At 32.1% G+C, this 19297-nt stretch overlaps 2 protein-coding genes across 2 annotated transcripts; one reads left to right on the forward strand and one right to left on the reverse strand.

Annotated features, from left to right (window-relative positions):
- Positions 1-2138: 2138 nt before the first annotated feature.
- Positions 2139-6025, reverse strand: LOC133311505 (putative metallophosphoesterase At3g03305). Its single transcript, XM_061512562.1, has 4 exons — positions 5713-6025; positions 5316-5557; positions 3050-4615; positions 2139-2716 (listed from the first exon to the last, which is right to left on the reverse strand). The coding sequence occupies exons 1-4, from the start codon at positions 5963-5965 to the stop codon at positions 2597-2599; spliced, it is 2181 nt and encodes a 726-aa protein (XP_061368546.1). The 5' UTR covers positions 5966-6025; the 3' UTR covers positions 2139-2596.
- Positions 6026-13418: 7393 nt separating this feature from the next.
- LOC133311512 (AP2-like ethylene-responsive transcription factor BBM1) lies at positions 13419-17918 on the forward strand. The gene is made up of 9 exons (XM_061512569.1): positions 13419-13662; positions 14029-14632; positions 14877-14959; positions 15098-15106; positions 15256-15344; positions 15729-15802; positions 15900-15950; positions 16280-16356; positions 17011-17918. Exons 1-9 carry the CDS (start codon positions 13419-13421, stop codon positions 17916-17918), a joined length of 2139 nt encoding a protein of 712 aa, XP_061368553.1.
- Positions 17919-19297: the final 1379 nt, after the last annotated feature.

The raw sequence follows: 19297 nt of genomic DNA on the forward strand, positions 1-19297 counted from the left end.
TTCTTTTAAATTTGGTATGCATGATCATCTCTATAATACTACATAATTCAAAAGTTAATTAGTAAATTTGCATTCGATGAAATCCTGTTCAATATTGTAAAGTCTTACAAAGTGACTCATCCATCACAATTTTCTGAATATTTTGTATTTGTTGATTGTGTAAAGCAGTTTAGTCATTTGATTAAATTGAGTAACAATGGAGGCTTACGAGGCTAGTGAGAAATTATTTTCGCAGAGTGTATGCGCGTGCGTGCGTGTGAGAGAAAGTAACAATGAGGAGATGTTCATATTCTAATTACATCTGGCAATTGCAAAAAATTTAGTTGTTTTCAAAAAATTATAAAAACTTTCTAAATTAAAAAAAGAAGAAGGATTCATTAGGCTAAATAAGGAAGAAGCCAAATTAGTACCTTACGGTTATAACCGAGAATAACATGGGGTAGATGTGGCATCGTGGTTATTTTGCATCAAGCATCACCTTATGGTAGTGATTGTCGGCTATTTTTTTTATTCGCATTGTTTCCTCTCGTAACAAAGTATTTATTTGAATTGGAAAAAATATTATTCTAATAGATAGTGGCTTTGGATGGCTAAGATCGCACCGCATGACGCGATCTATGAGTTCCCTCAGGGGGGCCGTGAAACTTGAAACGGGAAATAAAAAAAAATGTGAGAAGGGTAATGAAAAAATGTGAGGCAAATTGATTATTTGGTTCATCATGTACAGCGAATTGATTATTTGGTTGAGTTGAGAGAAGGGTAATGAAAAAATGTGAGGCAACTCAAAAATAGCCTACTCATTTTCCAATTTTTTCTATCAATGAGCTTATTCAGAGCAACTATCAATGTGTCATATTTTTTAAATTATTTAATTAAATATCACTTCGTAAGAGTATTTTCCTATTATACTATTTCTCAATATTTTTGTATTCATGTGGCAATTACAAAATTTCTAGTTGTGACAATTACAAAATTTCTAGTTGTTTTCAAAAAAATTAAAACAAATTCAACATTGAAATTAATAAAATTAGAGGAATAACTCTCCTTTTTTTTTTTCCTTTCCTTTTGTTTCTTCCACGTTAAATAGTAGCAAAGAGTGATTTTAAGGAGAAAAAACTAGCCGATACATTTTAAAATTGGACAAAATCTCACTATAAATTAGGAACCAAAATCTGATAGAATCATCAATCATCTTGTGCCCAGATATTTGAAGAGATTCACAACCAGATATTGGATTCCCTTTCAAAAGATGCAGAGCCAAGATCAGGTGATTTTCTTCCTCTAGTTAGGCATAGTCCGAATTAGCTCGTCAGTGGTAGAAGCTGGTTCATCGGCTTAAGCCAGTCAATCTATCCAAAGAGCCTACCCTACGCCTCCTATAATAGATTCAGCTCCAGTTACGCTTTGCTGATTTCTTTCTCAATCCTAAATCCGAACTTGCAACTTTCATCACGAAAGACGCTTTCTCAGTATCTATTCAATTCGGACTTCATGCTCACTTCAGAAAGCTAATAAGAACCTGGCAATGAAAAAAATATAATTCTTAAGTTGAACATTAAATGTAATTCTCCATGTTACTTGCAAGTTCTTTGGAATGGGAAAAAATGAAAGTTTTACCCTTTTATAACAATTCATGAGTGATAGCCTATAACTTTACCTTATTTTGGTTCATCATGTAGATGGGCTCGATTATTTGGTTGAGAGAATGGTAGTAAAAACATGTGAGGCAACTGAAAAAATGACCCACTCATTTTCTAATTTTTTTTTTTATCAATTAACTTATCAGGAGCAACTATATAATGTGTCATATATATTTTTTAAATTATTTATTCAAATATCACGTCATAAGAATATTTTCCTTTGTATTATTTTTGTACTTGTTCATTGTGTAAAGCAGTTTAAGACCTGTTTGGTGTGATATATCAAATGAGACCTGATAATATAAAAACTGATTATATAAGACCTGATAATATAAAAACTGATTATATAAGACCTGATTAAATTTTAATTCTATCAAGCATTTGGCATGGTACTGTATAAAATAATGTATTGTATAAGATGATATTATCCAATATTTGATAATGCACTATATAATACTATATAGGATAAAAATAAGTATTTTTGACAAAACTACCTTTTAATAAAAAATTTATATAATTCTTCCATACATATCTTGTAATTGGATTAGAGTAATGCTGGTTTCTCTCATAATAATTTGTCGCATACTTCTTCAACCCATGCACTGGCATAGTGCATACTGCATAGGCCTTTCTTTTTCTTCTTCTCTCTTTTTTTTGCTTCTAACAGGCTAAAAGCCTAAAATACAGGGGACAAGGCCTACGAATATAGGTAACAGAAACATCATCATAGAATGAGGCATTTGGGTGAGAAGAGGAAAACCAAAGGCAGATTATGTGCACGGTTTGCTAAACAACAAGCACTCCTGTTGCCTCTCAATAGACATAGAACATTTGTTGAGCCTGCCGAGTTTCAACCAATTTTAACACCGACCTCACACACAACCACACGTGCATCCTCTCTATGTACTCGGGCATACTTGGTCAAGGCCAGTACTTGTGAACCCTTCGAACAAGTGTTATTGGGCACTTCTGGTTTCGCTGATAGCATATGCCAACAACAAAGGAATTGAAAGACCATAGCCCAGGAAATGGAGTAATGGGTTCATCTCATAAGCTTTTATCAGAGTTCTGCAATTCTGTAATGGAATAGTTAAGTAAATGACAAAAAATGAACAAAACAAGACAAGAAAAAAAGGAAAATGCAAGGGCAACCCAAAAACTATCTTGAAATAGTAAAATACCAATCCAAGAGCAAGTTTTTTTCTCATTTTCAAAAGACTTACCCTCCCAAAAATAAAAAATAAAAATTGAGACTTGAATGTCATCCATGTTAAACCAGTTTTACTTTTCTTTCTGTAAATGCAAAACATTCTTAACTAACTATCCTTTAGGCTCCTCTATGAAATGAATGTACTATATATCCACATTTTTGCATGGACCGCTCTGCAAAGTACTAGTTTAAGCCTTACCATAAAATGCTTCCAACATATTGCCAAGCATATCACACACAGAAGCTTCCGAATCCGTCGCTTGCCGGGGTGGAAATTAGATGGTATCCTGCTCTGGTTGCCATTTATTCTAGAGTTCAAATCAATATCATCTTTTTTCTTCCCTGAAAATGCTAACATTTGTTCCCGGTAAATCGCCCTTTCAGCAGTCACAGCACTAGTGACCAAAATCGCAGGCAAAACCACAAATAATAGATGGGGAAGAACCACCACCATAATATCTGGCGAGCCAACATACTCATGCTTCCCCTTTCCATTAGAAGTCTCTATAGCCCAGCCCATATAGGTCATGTATGCCATATTTTCCCCTTCAGTAAAAACTTGCCCAATAAACCAAGGGAACAATATAAGATAGAATAAATATCCTATCCAACCAAACCATACCGTGCGAACCCTACAGAGCTCCTGGAGAACCCATAATACACCATTTGCTAAGCCTTTATTAGCGACGAAGTTCTTGTAAGTGTATATCCTCTTTGGAAAAACAAGGAGAGCTTTTGGAAGAAGAAGAAAGAAGAACATAAAGCACAGAGCAGAACAGAATAGTGGATAATACAAGGCAGCCCATTGACATCCCATGACCAGAAATTCCTTCCAGCTCCAAGAAAGCTTGACGCTATGACCATTTATTGAAAATGGCCTTAATTCAGTCAAAGTTGATCTGCCCATGATGTCATTTGCTTCAATTTGAAGCCAGAATCTATCAGGAGAAGCATCCTCAAAGGCTTTGTAATTCCATGGAGCAACATAGAGGTCACCCCTGGAGTTATTGTCAGCATGTTTGATCATATTTGCTTCTATAACTAAAACAATATTTCCAGATCGTGAATCATAGACCCTAGCAACAACTGACATAACTGGAGAAACAGAAAATACCAGAGCTCGAATTGTCTCATAAGATGAAGGGAGCACGGATTGACATTCATAGTTATGATGGCATAAAGATGTCAACATGAAGCGGGAGTCTAAAGGAAAAGTGGGCAATATAATTGCATGTTTGGTTCCTGATTTGAAATCAACATCAACATATGAAACATAACCTCTATCAATGGCCAAAATTCGAAAGACTCTATTCTTTCTCCAATCACCCATCTCCCACTCCCAAAACTCTTGAATTGGCCGTGCTCCCAATGAACAATTTACATTACTTTCAAAAGAACTCTGGTGTATGTTAAACTGAAAAAATTTCTGCAAGGATAAAAAATGATCACCCAACTGATGGTGCCGCTTTAAGTTCTTACCAAATTTGGTATGGAGATGCCCACACAAGTAAGCTGCTATGGAATGTTTCAGGAAAACATCTTCCAAGGTCCTTCCAGAACTAGAGGGTGTAGAAAATGAGAGTGGAAAATGCCCAAAGGATATTTTGGTAACTGGCTTTTCTGACTGAGAATCCCAGTGTGAGAGTTCCAAGTCTAGATCCTTTAGTAATTGATCTGTCGGATGCCCAAAAAGATTGGTTGGACCGCGTAAGCCAGCTGACATTGTGCTATCAATCCCAACAAAGAGATGTTTCCGCTCCTGAGTCTGAGTGAGATAGAATGCAAGCATGTGCAAAGAGTAAGAAAGAGCTTCATAGCCTCAAGCAATATAATAATATTCAAATTTCAACCCCACAGTTTTAGAGCTCTCAATTCTTTAGTCTAGTCCAAACATACATACATTTAAACTCAGTTTTTCCAGCATTTTTATTCAAAAGTGAAGAATTTTTTAACAGACAAAAATGATTCAATGGTCAATCCACAAAATGTGACAGAGAGGACAAAATAACATTTTTGGAATTCCAATTAATATACTGTCTAATTCTTCCGGCAAAAGTACGCCTAAGTCAGAATTGCAAAACATATATTGGTGCAAGAAAGGATAAGAGCCCTTCCCTCAATTGTATTAGTATTGATATATAGTCTCTAAGGACTTGACTGCTCTAAAGTAAGGCTTCATAAAGGAAAAAGTAGGGATTTATAACCACGGTTGAGAAAACCATTAATATACATGATGTTCTCATCTACCATTACAACTATTCACTTTTCCCTCTAAAAGTAAACCCCTCATTTTAGATGAGCCAAATCCTTACATGATCCATTTAAATTTCTCAAAGCTACAATTTTCTTATTGTAATGTTAATAACAATACTTTTAAAATTTGTTCCTATGGGAGGGAAACAAGTATATTTCAAATTTCATAGAATGATAGTCACTTAAGAGTAAAAAAAATGGGCCACACTGACCTCAATGGTGACACTGTTGACACTCCCAGTTCTTCCTAACTGCCCATTAATACTATATTTAGAAAAGAAATCAAAGGAACCACCAATAACCGGAACACCAAAATTATCATGGTTGCCTCTGAGATCAAAGAACAAGCTCTTGTTGAGTCCACTTCTGTCAATAACAGTGTCCATTACATTCTGGTATTCTACCCATTCATCCTCATTCTGCTTCATCGTTAACAAATCCTCACTTTTACCATCTGGGAAACAGTAACATTAAAGTAACAACCCACAACATTATTACCTTAAAAATTGAAAATTTAAAGAGTAAATATAATACAAGTAACAATTTTTTTAAAAAAATTTCAGGATTAAATTGAATATTCACTCAAATTAAAATGGTATAGAAAGGAACCTGTGAGGTCGCCAGTGATGAGAACGAGGGAAGGGTTGATCATGGAAAGAGTGGAGCCCATTAATTTGTTGAATTCGAAGGCTCTGTTTGGATTGTGAACGCTGAAATGAAGATCAGAAAGCTGAACCACCCAAATCACTGAATCAGGACCTTCCTCTACGTGTATCACTCTTTCATTGCCTGCACCTGCACCTACAGGGGAACACGAAATGCCATAGAGAATCACGATAGCAACAACGACAACAATGTTCATGTTCTTTCCTTGTTGGGGTGAAATCGCGTTACCCTTTTGGTTTTGGGTTTGGGAATTTGGGATGCTTTCTGCGTTTATGTGTTCATATTTTTATGCTTAGACCATATAATATAAGATTCTTTTTTTAAGTGATAAATTAGTTTAATTACAGTGGTTAGTTCAGTTAATTACACGAGTGAGAAAGCAATTTAACTAGATTATAACATGGCATGTTAAATGGGGTAATATTTAAATATTGATGGACGAAACTTATGCTTATAAATATTAGAGAAATAAATTGATATTTCATGTAGATTCATGAGATGAAATTATTTACTTTAATAAACTATCAAAGTAAATTATGTATCTCCGTGGCTTGTTGAAATGACTTATTTGCTTCCTTTGAATGAGTATGGAACTCACAAAGGAAAATCTAGTCTTTATTGGATTGATTTTCAAGAGTGAATGGAAATGTTAGGCGTTTGGTAGTCAGTATTTTTCAGAAATCTCAAGGAAACTAAATGTTTTTATCATATCTCTGAAAATTGAGATTCTCGGATAATTTTTTTTTTTCCTACCAAAAACATCCGGTGTCTATTAGGGAAATTTATTCCCAGCTCCCCCTTCCCTTTTTATTCTCCCGCTCTCTCTGCTCTCTCTTCTCTTTCTCTCCACCTTTTTATCTCTTGCGGGACCACAAGTGCCGTGAGCTTCAAATATTATCTTGTTTATTAGGGGTATTTATCAATCAATCCAAACCGATTCAAACTGCGTTGATCGAACCGAAAAATCGATAACCAAATAAATCGAAAACAAACAAAAATTCGCAAATTTTAATTGGATTAAAGCGATTTTTGGATAGGTTGATGAAAACTGATTCAATATATTAATTCTTCTCTACCTACTTGGGTCTTTCCCTAATCATAGCCTAAAAATTTCTAAACCCAAGACTCATTACTGATTACCCCATCAACTAAATCCAAGAAAAAATTTAGTCACTTCTCATCAACAAAATTTTATCTTTGTAGAACTTCATATCTCATTGTAAAAAAAAAACTATATTATAGTTTACTAATGCTTTTGTATTTCTATTTTTTTTTTTTACAGAATCAATATATACAAAAGATGTTATTTGCACAATAATCATGAAATAAATTTTAAGATTTTCAAAAAACCGAAAACCGATCCAATACAAACCGAAAAAAATTGGATTTGATCGGATCGGATTTGAAAAAAAATCCAAATCAAATGGATGATTATATGATCAAACCAAAGGGATTAGATCAGATGATTTTTGCTTCTAAAATGGATCCAATCCAGACCGCGAACACCCTAATGTTTGTTGTCATCTTCTTACTCACTGGTTCATTAGGTGTTAGAAATAAATTAAGAGAAAAGAGTAATATTATACGGTTGATCAATTGATAATGAATTGTTTTACTATGAATGATTTGAAGTTTGGGTTTTGGGAATATAATTATATTAAAAATTTGATAAGATGAAACCTTTACTGTTTCTGTGATCCTATCTAATTCAATCAAATTAATCGAATAATTAATAAATTAATAAGAAAAAAAAAAGAGATCAATTTTGAGAACTTAGGACATGTTTGAATTGTGTTTCGAAAAATAATTTTTTTATTTTCAAAATAAAAAACCCATTTGATAAAAATTATTCTATAAAAATAATTCTAAAAATTATAACTATTTTTTAATTTTTAGAATCAAATTTAGAGACTATGTATCAGTTTTTGTATTTTGTAAATTAGTTAATGAAATAAGTGTTTTTTTGTGTTTTTTTTTAAAGTTAAAAATCAAATTACAAAACAAAAACAACTAAGATACGTTTTCTAAATTTAATTCTAAAAATCAAAAAATAATAATAATTTTTAAAACTATTTTTATAAAACATGTCTTATCAAACAGAAACTTTTATTTTTTTTAAAAAAATCAAAAAATAATTTTGGAAACAGAAATCGAACAACCTCTTAGTATCTAATAGTGGTTGACATGTCTTTGGCCCAATTTTTTTTTTTTTTTTTGCAATGTGTGAAGGGAACCGCAAGCCATCTTTGTCACTGTATTTCAAAGGAAATTCAACAACTATCCACCATACACACCACCTCAAGCCCACACCTGCAAACTGCAAAATATGAATCATCAACCCAAACACATATATATAGACCAACACCAACTCCCAAATTCTTCTTAAACAGTTGGCACAACTTCTATTCAGATTCCAAAACAGAACCATAGTATATACTAATAAGGGAAATAGTTTTCTCATTCTACATGAGAAAATTTTCTTATGCTACATTCACAATACATGAGTGGGTCCCATCTTGACTTTTTTGTCTTCTCACCTTTTTGTGGACCCCACTCATGTATTGTGAGTGCAACATGAGAAAATTTTCTCATGTAAAATGAGAAAATTATTTCCCATATACTAATCCTTGATCTAAGCCTCTACTGAAAACAAAATCAAATTTACTAATATGAACTAACTTTAAGTTATTCATTTTAATTCTTTTCCATCTTTAACAAACTAATTTTAAGAACTAATATGAAATAAGTTTGAGTAATTTAAGGACTTAATCAAATATTTAACTAATCAAGGATTAAAGTGAAAATAGAATGTATTTCTTAGAACTATATTGCCATTTTGCTATAAAATTTAAGATAATAAAATGGGAATGATTCATGTTAGAAAGTAAATATAAGATAAATAAAATGGGTTTGAATAGGCCTAACCTCAGTCTGAGAATTAAAAGGGGCCTTAAATCAAGGCTCTATCCCAACCTTAAAATTAAAAGTGTTGCTTCGGCAGCACTAACAAAATGAACTCAGGCCTAAACTAGAAGAGGAAAAAGGAGAAGTATGCCCTTAATGAAGTCCAAGCATGCCTTTATTAATTAGCTCCAGAAAAATCAAAAAGTGGCTTAGGAATGTTTAACTTATTTTTAGGATAGTTAAAAGGGAAAAATGTGTATCATTTTGAATGACACAAAATTGTGTCATTGTTTCATTTTAAGTGAGAGAAAGAGATAAATCATGAGAGAGAGAATAGATGAAAAAAATTTTAAAAGTGTGAATCTCACCTCTTTGTGAGAGTGAAAGAATATAAGGTGTTTCATTTAAAATGACACATATTTTTCCCTTGAGTAAGTACGATGTATGGTTCTGTTGATAACATAAACTTTATATATCCAAACGAAAACTAAATAAAAAACATAAAAGTTTAATTAATAAATACCAAACTTAATTTTCAATTGTCAAGTAAAATTAAAATACGACTGAAAATTTATAGATTAAATTAAAATTTTAATAAATTAATTTTCAAAGTAAGCCAACTCATCAATTCACTCATGTTAACTCATCTGTTAAAGGAAAAATAAATTGTTAGGTTTAGTTAATTCACTTTAAATACATATTTAATCATGTTTTTAACCTAACTAGTCATTTAAGTAGTTGGGCTAAGTTGATCCATAGGGCATAACTCATATAACTTCAAAGCCCTTGCTATATAATTTTTTTTTTTATAAAATGATGATCCTGAAGTTAGGATTCATTATCGGATACAAATTACTTAAACTCTTTACCACCACCACTAGATCAATTCTAATGACCTGCTCATGCCATGCAAAGAAGAGTTTCATGAATGTTCTCAGAGCATTAACTAAAGAGTTAGAAATAATAAATATTTCAAAAATATTAAATTTGATATATTTGAGGACTCAAAAAAACATTTTTAAATAAATGAAAAATATTAAATACACCTTTAACTAATGGGTTCATTTTTTCTGCTGTGTTGCTTCAGAAAGTAAAATTTTGCAGCAAATACAAAAAAATGAACCCACTAATTTTATTTTCTTTAAAGAAAATGACAGAATCCAACGTTATACTGGTTAATACGTGTTTGCTGCAAAAGAACTCTTTTTGCTGTGACATGAACTAATATTCTTGAAAGCATTAATAAGGAAAGCACTTTTTCAAAATTCAAAAACCCGTATGTATATATATTCTAATAAACGAGAGTGGATCTTCAAATGTGGAAAAGTTGTCATGATGTAGTCATGTTATTTGATCATAATCACTCATTTAAAAATTATATATTTTTCTCTCTCTTATCTCATCATCAATGAGTGATTGGGATCAAATAACATGATCACATGACCATTTTTTATGATAAAAAGAGATCATCGGTTTAAAAAAAAATTACAGCTAGTCCATGATTCATGTACATGTAGGTCTTGACACTACAAGCAGTAGGTCAAAAGTAGCTTTCTCGATCAAATTACGAGGCTTCTTCAAGTCGAGTGGGTATAATATTTCAGGGAACCACTGTAAATATTCAATTTAACATTTTGGACATGCTAATGTATACTTAAATGCTTGAGCGTTACAGTTTTATTTTTATTTTTATTTTTTTGAATCACAAGGCACAAATCCTTAATTTTATTGTATCATTCAAAGGTGAGAAATTGATAATGTTTTAGCGCATATGCAATTGATCTTATAACATATATATAGTAAACCTGATCATATTATATGAAATTTTTTCAATAATTAATTTATAAATCAACGGTCACAACATTAAATATATATATGTATAAGATTTTACAATTATGTTAAATTTTTTTTTTTTGAGAGATCATGTTAAAAATGTACTACGTACACATGTTACTGTTAAATGAACTATATATATGGAATGAGTTAATTAAGTCCAGCGCATGTCTATGATTACAATTCCAATAAGGTCATTTATTACCCATGTTTTTACGGTGGCAAAAGGGGATGGCACCAAGAACAGGTTTTAATTTAATAATCATCACTTTTTTTTATATATATATATTTAAGAAAATGTGGTTAAGGCCATGTGTTTTACCGTCTTTGATTCCTTTCTTGACGGTCAAACTTACAGTATGAAATTGCACCCTTCGAGATCAATCTTTATCTATCATCACCCCAACCCCCATTATAATATTCTTATGTTATCACTCTCTTCGTACCTATGTCTCCTTCTCTGCACTGTTTTATTTTTCTACTTTCTAATATTTTAACACTTCAACTTCAATATGATGAAATGCGCCCATTATGTATGACTCAAATAATTTCAATTTGAAAACTAACAAAATAGATACTTTTGACTTTTGCTTCTGGCGCAGGTAATTATGACTTATTCAAGAACTCAATACCTTTTTTTTTAATTAAACATCAATGCACCGTGTGTCCATAATTATATATATATTGAATCTGAGAAATTCCATATTGGAAGCTTGAGAGTTAGATTTTCCTCCAATTTGTCCCTTCACAAACTTTTGAGAATGAAATATATATAACCCGCAAGACAAGGGTTGTTGTCCTCGTATAGGGGCACAAGGTGCAAACCCCGCGCATTACTATAATTTTGGTTATTATATCTTTTTGCTAATATATTTAAGTTTATATAAAAATTATTAGTGCTTATAGTATCCCTAGAATATATAATATATTACAATAATGTTGAATATGACCCATTTAAAACAAAAAAAGTTGTCTGTCATGCATGAATTATTGTTTGTGGGTTTGTGCAGAGAAAAGAGAGTATCTTACTCTCACTTCTCACATAGAAAAGTAGCAAAAGAGAAAGAGACACACCCGTTTGTAACGGGGGAGCAGATTGATGATTAGGACGAGGAGATAATAGTTAAATATGTGATATATGGATGGAGGGAATGTGAGAAAGTTATGGGTGTTAATTTGTTGGTGGCATTATGGCATATATAAAGATAGCAAATGATGGTAGTTTAGTTGATGCATAAGAGTTGAGGAGGTGAAGATGAAAACATATGTTTGATTTTTTTCAATATAAATACCATCTTTGAGAAATATTTAAAATCTTAATTATAAATATGTTCCGAACTCTGAATTAGTCTTTAGAGAATTTATGAAATTATCAGGAGATAATTAAAAAAAGTATATATAGAGAGAGAAAAGAAAATTGAAAAGCAACAAAGGTTTCTGACTTCTGAGTCTCATAATAGGTCTGACATGAGGTGACTAATGTCCAAATGGGTGTGAATAAATGGGTGTGGAGAGGGGCTGCGTGTGGTTTTTTGTCACGCTAATTTGTCAGAAATTATTATTTCTTTCATCTTCACCCTATACAGGTGTTTACAGCCAAGAAAGAGAGAAAATGGAATGGAAATAGATTATGCATGTATTCTATACTTTGTTGGATCCTTGTGTTCAATGTGGTAATTAACAAAAACAAAGTATGATGATTTGAAGTCCAAAGGTTGACACGATCACTAAAAGATAATACCATGTGTAAAGTACTATAGAGGATGTTTCAAGATTTGGCAAATACATTCATATGGTTAATTTACGATTCCTTGTGTACTTAATCCATGATTCAGATTAAATTTTTTTAATTTTAAAATATATATAATTAAAATTTTATCAAAAGAGGTTTTGAAAATAAATAAATAAATCACATAGAGATGATAGTATATATGTATTTATTGTAAAACATGTTTAATATTCAGGATTATGAAAGTTTAAGCATATACTTTATGCTTCCATTTATAATTAACAAATGTTTTTAATCAACTAAATTTATATTTAAAATGATATATAATAAAATAAAATTGATTTTTTTTTTTAAAATCAAAACCAAACATCTCTATTAGTCTTATTGTAACCTCTCACAAAATAACATTTCAAACCTAGCTAACATGTTTCAATTGTAGGGCCAAAAAAATACCTTTAAAAAACACTGCTACACAGGCTGAATAAATTAATTTTATTGTTTGTAATAAGACTTTTCGTTTTTATATAAATCATCGTTATACATTATTTCTTTTAATTAGAGATTAGATTCTGCATATAATAACTCAATCACTCAAACGTATTTATGCATAAGAAATAACAGCTTATAATCTCTGTAAAAAAGTCATAATATATAACTCGGCACTTAATTAACACCATATATATATTACAATTAAGAACGTATTTGTTTATTTATTTTATTTTTAATGATCTGAGAGCAACGAGTCTGTTTGAACAAGTACATGCATCAATTACGAAATGGTCCCCAAGTGCCCTAGAATAAGAGGCGTCCCATTTAATATGTACGCGTGTGTGTATGTGCATACAACATATATATATATATATATATCATATATATATATATATCATATATCATATGAGCCTGAAGAAAGAGAAATATCAGTATGTATAAGTTAACTATACTATAAATGTTTTCTCATCTCTACTATTAATGTTTTTTTTCAATTTTTGAGCTCTTCAAGAATTTGACCTTTCTTCTTCTTTTCTCTTTCTTTCTTTCTTTCTCTTCTGGCCTTCTCAAATAAGCTGTGATGCCTCTATCTACTTCATGCATAAGCTGCTATTTCTTCTTCCACTGATTACAAAGTGGGCTTAGCGATCTCTCTGATTTTTATTATTATCATTATTATCAGTATCATACATACATGGCTTCTATGAACTTGTTGGGTTTCTCTCTCTCATCCCCTCAAGAACATCCATCTAGTACTCAAGACCATTCTCAAACGGCACCGTCTCGTTTTGGTTTCAACCCTGATGGAATCTCAGCCTCTGATGTACAAGGAGAGTGCTTTGATCTCACTTCTCACTCAACTTCTCATTCACTCAACCTTCCTCCTTTTGGCATATATGAAGCTTTCAACAGAAATAATAATATTCATACCACTCAAGGTTTTTCACTTCTTCTTTCACAAGTTTATATCATATGATTAATTAATATATATTTTTTACAGAAGTCATGGGTTCAAATCTTAAAAACAATCTGCTTGAAAATATACAAGAATAAGGTTGCATATAAAGAATTTTCTCATCCATCCTCGTTATTTGGGGTTTGATGGGAAGAGTTTTTTTCCCTCAAGAACATCAACATCACGATTCACAAACTAAACGAAGAAAAACATCAAGGAATAATATGTTCAAGCTTTTTTTTATTTTTATTTTTTACTTATTTCTACTAAGGATTCATTTTTTTGTTAGCACTTTTCATTAATTTTATGAAATTAAAGAGAAACTTTGATTTTTTGAATACTTTTTCAGATTGGAAGGAGGACTACAACAACCAAAACTTGCTATTGGGAACTTCATGCAATAACCAAAATGTGAACAACCATCACCAACAACAACAACAGCCAAAGCTTGAAAACTTCCTTGGACACTCTTTTGGTGATTATGAGCACCCAACCTACGGTGCTAATAACTCATCCTCAGCAGATTTTATGTTTCCAAACTGTTCATTACAACTTCCTGCTCAGCCCGCAACGGCCGGTGTCGGTGGTGATAGCGGTGGTGGTGGTAGTACAAGTACCGGTAGCTCGATCGGTTTGTCCATGATAAAGACATGGCTGAGGAACCAACCACCTCAAACAGACAACAACATTAACAACAATGAAAACTGTGGCAGTGCAGCACCTGCACCAGCATCTAGAACAAGTGTGCAGACACTTTCGCTTTCCATGAGCACTGGTTCACAATCAAGCTCATCAAAGGCAAATGTGGGTGGAGAGGGTTCTTCTTCCGATAACAAGCAACCACCAACCACCACATCCCTTGATACCAACCAAACCGGAGCTATTGACACTGTGCAGAGAAAGTCCATTGACACCTTTGGACAAAGAACTTCCATATACCGTGGTGTAACAAGGTTTTTATTCTATTCCCAAACATATATAAATATTTATATGTATGTATAATATTTCAGATATATACAGTACTGATTCATCGATTATCCGACTAATCTGATTCAACCACACTCGGATATAATCTTTTATGTATATCTCAGTTAAAATGTTCCTATAATTAATTATCAGTTTCAGTTGGCACTTGATCTCCTTTTTATTTTTACTTTTGAGATAATGATTAAATTAGGGTTTTGAATTAATTTGAAGGCATAGGTGGACGGGGAGATATGAGGCTCACCTTTGGGATAATAGTTGTAGAAGAGAAGGACAAACTCGCAAAGGAAGGCAAGGTATGTATATGAACATTTATTTTTGTATTTTTATATATATTTTTTATAATATTAACATGTGTTCTTCACTTGTATTTCTTCTCGATCTACCATTCAATGTGGTATTTATGGCCTTCATCAACATACATGGTTTTGCAGTTTATTTGGGTGAGTAGAAAAAGATTCTTTTAAATAATTACCTGTTCTTACCTCTTTTGTTTTTCTATGATTTTTCTATTTTTGCCACAAAGTGAAAAGAGAATTTTAAAATTTTGTTCTTAGTTGGTTATGTGTGATACAATTGTTGTCTCTTGTAGGAGGTTATGACAAAGAAGAAAAGGCAGCTAGAGCCTACGATTTAGCAGCACTAAAATACTGGGGAACAAATACCACAACAAATTTTCCTGTTAAGTTTCCACTTTAATTTTTTGTTTCTTTTGTTCTCACTTTTTATTATTTTCCTGCTAACCCTCAATAAATCAAGGGTTGTGTTGCGTATAGCTCTAGGCAGTAGGCAATGTTGGCATTAGCATTAACAAGTAACATTGGTGAATATATAGGGAAGCTTTGACATATGGTAATATACTAGAGGGCACATTGTGTATTTGTGTACTGTACAACCCAAAAAGTTTCCTCATTTGGTGGAATTTGTCTGTTAATAGAAGAAACTAATTAATTAATTTGGATTATATGCCTTATAATGCAAACTATGTATACATGATCACTTGTTCTAGTCTTTTGACATTTGATACTTTATGTCTTCGTCAACAATGAATAATGAATTTTATAGATTAGCCACTATGAAAAAGAGTTGGAAGAAATGAAGCACATGACCAGGCAAGAGTATGTTGCGTCATTGAGAAGGTATTAATTTGCAAATTCCACAACTAATCTCAATTTTAGATTTATTTTTATTAATTTTATTTAAAGGTGGATTATTTATTAATTTATGTTCCCACAGGAAGAGTAGTGGGTTTTCTCGCGGTGCATCCATTTATCGAGGAGTAACGAGGTACAGTTGACCAGATATTAATACACAATTTTCTCGATCGACTATGTATGCATACAATAAAATTGATTATTTATGAATGTCCACGTGACATCTTAATTTTTATCAGAATTGGTTCTTGAAATAACTTACCATCAACGTTTTTTTTTTTAAAGGAGTGAAATTAATTATGCGGTATCGTTTGAGTTGTGTTTTATTTGAGTAGATAAAACTTTAAAAAAAAATGAGATAAAAATTACTTTATACTTAATAGGACAAAATATGAAAATATAAGAGAGTAAAATGAGTATCTTGCTAAAGAATTTCTTGTTATTTTAATAATATGATTGCAGACATCATCAACATGGGAGATGGCAAGCTAGGATTGGAAGAGTTGCAGGCAACAAAGATCTCTACTTGGGAACTTTCAGTAAGCTATAATCTAGATATTTAATCTTTCACGCACGGAAATGATATATGTACATATGATATATAGTCTCACCTACCTAACATTTTATCCCATATAAATATTGGAATAATAGGTTCTCATGTTCAGGATTTTGAAGTTTTTCTACAAATTATGTATTTCATGGAGTATTGCATACCTCTAATAATTATATATTCCAGAAGAATATAGTTATAATATTAAAAATTACTTTTTTTCTTATATTATAATTATGTATTTCCTAGAGTCCATAGTTTGCTGAAGAATTTCAAATTCGTGCAATACGAGAAAAAAGAGACCCATAAATAATCTACTAAACACAATCAAAACATGGTTTATGATGGTTGATCAATAAAATTAATTATCACCCAATGGGTCAGTTGCGGTGGTTAAAAATGATTGTTTGAACCCTAATATTGAAAGTTCGATTCTTGAAGAAACATTCTTGGAGAGACTTTTGACTTTCATCACACCCGAATTGAAATTGAGAAAATAATGTATATAACTAAAAAATTTAATTATCCAATTTGGTATGTGTTGTATGGGTACTAAATTGCATCTGTAGAACTATCATAACTCATATATATATATATGCATATATGCATGTGAATTATTATATACTAACAAAGAATATTTCAGGCACCCAAGAAGAGGCAGCAGAAGCATATGATGTAGCAGCCATCAAATTCCGAGGGTTGAGTGCTGTTACAAACTTTGACATGAGCAGATACGATGTGAAGAGCATACTTGAAAGCAGCACTTTACCCATTGGTGGTGCTGCAAAGCGTTTGAAGGATATGGAGCAAGTTGAATTGAGTGTGGATGTTCATAGGACAGAAGAAGATAATAGCATGAACTCACACTTAACTGAAGGAATCAATAACTATGGAATAACAAACCATCATGGTTGGCCTCATGCTCTTGCTTTTCAGCAACCATGTACTACTACCATGCAATATTACCCTTATGGACAGAGGCTATGGTGCAAACAAGAACAAGATTCTGATGCCTCTCACACTTTCCCTTCAGATCATAATTATCAACTACAGTTAGGGAATACTCACAATTTCTTTCAGTCAAATCCTGGGTTGCATGGTTTCATGAGCATGGATAATTCTGCATCCATGGACAATAGCTCTGGATCTAACTCTGTAGTTTATGGTGGGGATGGTAATAATAATGGTTATGGAGGTGGTGGTGGTGGCTACGTGATTCCCATGGGTGGTACTACTACAACTAATGTTATTGCAAATGATGGTAACCAAAGTCAAAGAAGTCATGCTTTTGGTGATAGTGAGATAAAGACACTTGGTTATGAAAGTGTTTATGGCTCTAGTACTATTGATCCTTATCAAGCACATGCAAGGAACTTGTATTATCTTTCGCAGCATCAATCATCTGTAGATGCAGTTAAGGCTAGTAGTGCATATGATGAAGGATCCACATGCAATACTTGGGTTCCAACAGCTATTCCAACTCTTGCACCAAGACCTACCAATATGGCTCTCTGCCCCGGAGTTCCACCATTCACGTTATTGCATGAATAGTTAGAAAAGAAAACTAGGGAGAGAGGGAAGTGTCACCAAGGTGAAAAATTCTTGTTTTTTTCCTCTTATGAAGTTACTAATTTAATAGTGATGATGTGGAAGAAGGAAGAATGATATAGGTTTAGTTTCTTTCACTTTTGGAAGGGTTCCTCGGGGGCAATCTCTAACTTTTACATGGTTCATATTTTACGAGGGTCTAATCTATAGCTTCATCAAGTTTAGTCGTGGCAGAACAACTTGGTGTGAATTTTGGGAATTGACTTTGAGATTGTGGAGATATATATATATATATATCCTAGAGAAGTTAATTTTATTATCACCAGAATTTGTAATTTTTGGAATAACAAGGATCATACATGCAAAGGATGGAGTTTTTTCTATGCATATATGCTTGAATTTGTACTAATTTTTCTTAACCAAATTCTTTCTATCTATGCATATATTCTTTCTATGCATATATATATGCTTGATTTTGTAGTCATCACCGATTCAAGTGATAAAAAATTTGTTTCCCTTAATAAAAAATTTGAGTACGAATACTCGCAATAGAAAAAATATTATTAGAAGAATCGTCCTAATAGAGATTAAACCATATTGTTTTATCTATATAGTCATCCACTTTGCATGATCTGATTATGATAATCAAATGGATCAACCAATATAAGAGAAATAATAATGTAAAAATCTTATATTAACTATAGAGGATAATGAAATAAACTCAAGTTCAGCGGCCAACGATCAAATTATAATCTGATTTCTTTTTTAAAATTGATTTAACGCAAATATTTAATCTGTTTATTCTTACTTGAAAGTTAATAATAATTGTAGATAAAAATTAGTTAAAAATACGAAATTGGATGGTATGCATGTAGGTATGGCTCATTCAAATCATGGAAAGAAATGCCACGCTTCAAAAACAATGTTCTTTAACCTTAATTTATTCTACGTTTACCTAGCTAGGACTCTTTTGTTGGTCATCAATGTCTTCTGTCAACTGATTCATTCAATGAGAAAACAACAAAAGTGAATCTTTCTTTGTATACATTTTTATTTTATTTTATCTGCCCTTTTTAAGCCATTGGAATACCACTCATACTAATTATGAACATATATAAGAATAATTGATAATTGATAAAATCAAACAAATAAGTCCAAATGGCATGAAAACCGATGATGGTGTGTAAGATATATTGAAGGGGGGGTAATAAACTCCAGTGGGGAACCGATATTTCATCGGAGAAATCAGCGTTACCCGTGCCTCCTCGGAAAAATATACCTATTATTTTATCAATTCTCTCACTGAATCTGCTTTGTTTGCAGCATTGTTTTCACCTTTATCCATGCACAAACCCTACCTCTCATCAAAGAGATTTCCAAGA

This window comes from Gastrolobium bilobum, unplaced genomic scaffold (assembly GCF_033153095.1).
Source record: "Gastrolobium bilobum isolate Gb01-03AN ecotype WA unplaced genomic scaffold, APGP_CSIRO_Gbil_v1 utg1846, whole genome shotgun sequence".
Classification (NCBI taxonomy): Eukaryota; Viridiplantae; Streptophyta; class Magnoliopsida; order Fabales; family Fabaceae; genus Gastrolobium; species Gastrolobium bilobum.

Excerpts from the sequence above, each read along its gene's own strand:
- LOC133311505 (XM_061512562.1), bottom strand. The coding sequence starts at position 5,965 with ATGAACATTGTTGTCGTTGTTGCTATCGTGATTCTCTATGGCATTTCG. Across the intron at positions 4,616-5,315 it reads TCAACAGTGTCACCATTGAG|ACTCAGGAGCGGAAACATCT; the intron begins GTCAGTGTGGCC and ends TATCTCACTCAG. Across the intron at positions 2,717-3,049 it reads TATGTTGGAAGCATTTTATG|AATTGCAGAACTCTGATAAA; the intron begins GTAAGGCTTAAA and ends ATTCCATTACAG.
- LOC133311512 (XM_061512569.1), top strand. The coding sequence starts at position 13,419 with ATGGCTTCTATGAACTTGTTGGGTTTCTCTCTCTCATCCCCTCAAGAA. Across the intron at positions 15,345-15,728 it reads ATACCACAACAAATTTTCCT|ATTAGCCACTATGAAAAAGA; the intron begins GTTAAGTTTCCA and ends TGAATTTTATAG. Across the intron at positions 15,803-15,899 it reads TATGTTGCGTCATTGAGAAG|GAAGAGTAGTGGGTTTTCTC; the intron begins GTATTAATTTGC and ends ATGTTCCCACAG.